Source organism: Pinus tabuliformis, chromosome 8 (assembly GCF_031772625.1).
Source record: "Pinus tabuliformis cultivar Carrire ecotype Pingquan chromosome 8, CPIR1, whole genome shotgun sequence".
Lineage (NCBI taxonomy): Eukaryota > Viridiplantae > Streptophyta > Pinopsida > Pinales > Pinaceae > Pinus > Pinus tabuliformis.
The window spans coordinates 710233719-710236642 of NC_142294.1; the positions used below are offsets into that span (position 1 = coordinate 710233719).

The following is a 2924-nucleotide window of genomic DNA, read 5'->3' on the forward strand; positions in this document are numbered from 1 at the left end:
ATTTTTGCGATCTCAAGGGCTTCCCTAAATTTACGATGGTGAAACTGCGCAACTCTCGCGATAACTTGAGCCTCTTCGATACAGACATGATTTTTAGTTTTCTCGGCATGCTCTGCAAGGGATGAGGACTTGGCCTTTCCATGCTTCAAGTCTGTTGAGTGCTCACTAATCCTCTGATTAATAGAGCAACTAGTTTCACCAATTTATGGGGCCCCACAAGAACAGGGAATGACAGAGACACCTTTCATGTCTTTAGGGTCAACAGGATCTTTAACAGATCGAAGGGAGCTACGGATGGTATTAAGAGGTCTAAAGGTTGAGGGAATATTGTGCTTCTTAAGAATCCTGGAAATCCTATCAATGGTTCCTTGGATGTAGGGGAGGTGTACCCCCAGGATCCGGTCTTTAAGATCTTTATGGATAGAAGGCTCCTTCCGGGCCTTGAGGAAGGCTTTCTGACCTAGGTGTCTACTGTAACCATTTTTAACAAAGACATCCAGGAGATGAGCCTTCTCCTTTTCCATGTTTTTCTCATCAAAGATTCTTAATGCACGAGTAGTAAGCGTGTTGAGAACGCCTAACTTCTGAGGAGGGAAATGATGAGAGCTAGCGTGGAGATATTTATTGGTATGAGTCTTTTCTCGAAATACTTGGTGGGAGAAGAAACCATCATTATTCTTAGAGATGAGAACATCAAGGAAGGGAAGACAACTGTTGACTTCCTTTTCCATAGTGAACTTAATGGGGGAGGACTATTCATTGAGATGACAGAAGAAGAGATCCAACTCATCATGACCATGAGACCAAACGACACCAGTGTCATCCACAAATATCTTCCAAAGCTTTGGTAAGAGACGGGCTGAGGACAAAGCTCTGGACTCAAAATCCTCCATAAAAAGATTAGCGACAACCGGGGATAGGGGGGAGCCCATGGCCACCCCACAGGTTTTCTCATAGAACTCTCCTTCGAAGTTGAAAAAGGTGGAAGTAAGGCACAACTCAACTAACCGAGCGGTATCTGGGTCAGTGAGCCTATTGATAACCTCCATGGCCTCATTGATGGGAACACAAGTATAAAGGGAGACCACGTCGAAACTTACCAAAATATCATTGGGATCAAGCTTTATCCTCTTAAGAACATCAACAAACGATGCAGAGTCTTTGACGAAGGACTCTGTGTCGCCAACCAAGGGTCTAAGCTTCAAGGCAAGAAATTTTGCAAGAAGGTAAGTAGGACCACCGATGGTATTGACAATATGTCTTAAGGGAACCCCCTCTTTGTGGATCTTTGGAAGACTGTAGATCCTAGGGGTGATGCGGTTGCTTTCTATGAGTTTTTGGGATAAAGAATTAGTAGAATTACATGACTTTATAGTAAGAGCAACTGCCCTCGAAACCTTCTTTAAAGGATTCTTGGAAAGCTTTTTGTAGCTTCCACTATTACTAAGATGATCCAACATCTTGGTGCCGTAATCATCTCTGTTAAGGATGACTGCTGCCCCTCCTTTATCGGCTTTTAGGACAACAATGTCGCAATTCTAGTTTAAGGTTTTTAGAGCCTCAAACTCATCTTTGCTGATATTACTTCGGGGGGGTTTTGCCTTCCTAAGGGCCACGGCACAATCTTTCCTAATCATGTCCTTTGTTTTATCAAGAAGGCTCCTAATACCAAATTCCACACTGCAGATGATGTCTTCAACCAGAATTTTCTTAAGAGCTACGGCAAAATTAAGACCCTTACTTAAGAGACTGAAAGTAGACAGGGGAAAGGAAAAGCTAGAGAGATTGACCACTTTATTGCTAGGAGGCAGAGGGCGAGAATTACTCCCATGATCAAGGTTATTATTATTATTATTATTATTTTTATTATCGTCGTTATTATTATTATTATTATCGTCGTTATTATAATTATTATAATTAATACCGTTCTCTTTAATGTTATTATTTTTATTAATATCATTATTCAAGTCTTGGTTTATACCGTGCAAATTACTAGAAACCATATTATTACCATTAATACTTGAAACATTACAACGAGAATTAACGCATAAGGGATTCTCACCTGGAGGCTTACCATAAACGGATATACTTGCAAGAGCCATCATGCTTCCATCGCACTTCCGTTGTCGAGAAGGGGACAGAGACACAATAGATAAGGCTGGTTTAGTGCCAGGATGAGACATCGGCCAACTGGGGTTGCTGCTAGATATATCCCGGTCCATGCTGGTAGGCTGGGACATCGATCTAACCTCCAGGGAGATTTCCGAACTGCTAGGATCGACGAAATGCAAATCCAAGCAGATCTTTAGGGGATAGCCCGAAACCCAAGATCTGAGGGCAGAAACTTGGTTCTTCGAGACCTGGCTGCTTAATGGAGGATCAAAACCCTGGGGCGAAGTAGAACACCTTGAGAGTTTGAGAAATTTAGTGGATTGTCGCTGCTTGAGTAACTCCTCCAAGCGCTGAGATTTCAGAGTAGAACAGGCATCGATCCTTGCCCAGAGGGACGTGGGGAAAAAACTAGAAAGTTCTAAATGTGAAGCTAGAAGGAACTGGGACATCTAGTCAAGACTTTTTCTTACTTTACAAACCTAAGCTCTAACTAGCCCTAAGCTTGCTTTTAGAAAAATGCCAAGATTACTGGGGATATTACGGTTATGCTTAATCTGGGAAAATACTGAAATAACTGAGGAATCCCTGCATCACTTTAGAAACACTAGATTTGACTTCAACTTCAAGACCTACATGCGTGCCCGTTTGAAATGATGAACCTTTTTTGCAGTGGCTTCTTCGTGCAAGGAAATTATTAAAGAGTTTAGACTTCTGTGATCCATACATGATTATGTAATTTCGACAAAATCACATAGAGAATCATTTGTCGATGCGTTTCGAACCAACTAGTGTGGTTCATCGTCAGGACAAGT

At 41.8% G+C, this 2924-nt stretch overlaps 1 protein-coding gene across 1 annotated transcript; it reads right to left on the reverse strand.

Annotated features, from left to right (window-relative positions):
* Positions 1–752: 752 nt before the first annotated feature.
* On the reverse strand, positions 753–2240 carry LOC149237585 (uncharacterized). The gene is made up of 2 exons (XM_089369325.1): positions 2063–2240; positions 753–1513 (listed from the first exon to the last, which is right to left on the reverse strand). Exons 1-2 carry the CDS (start codon positions 2238–2240, stop codon positions 753–755), a joined length of 939 nt encoding a protein of 312 aa, XP_089225451.1.
* Positions 2241–2924: the final 684 nt, after the last annotated feature.

Coding starts and splice junctions, on each gene's coding strand:
- LOC149237585 (XM_089369325.1), bottom strand. CDS start 2,240: ATGTCCCAGCCTACCAGCATGGACCGGGATATATCTAGCAGCAACCCC. Junction 1,514..2,062: donor CGTTTATGGTAAGCCTCCAG/GTGAGAATCCCT, acceptor TTGTCCTAAAAG/CCGATAAAGGAGGGGCAGCA.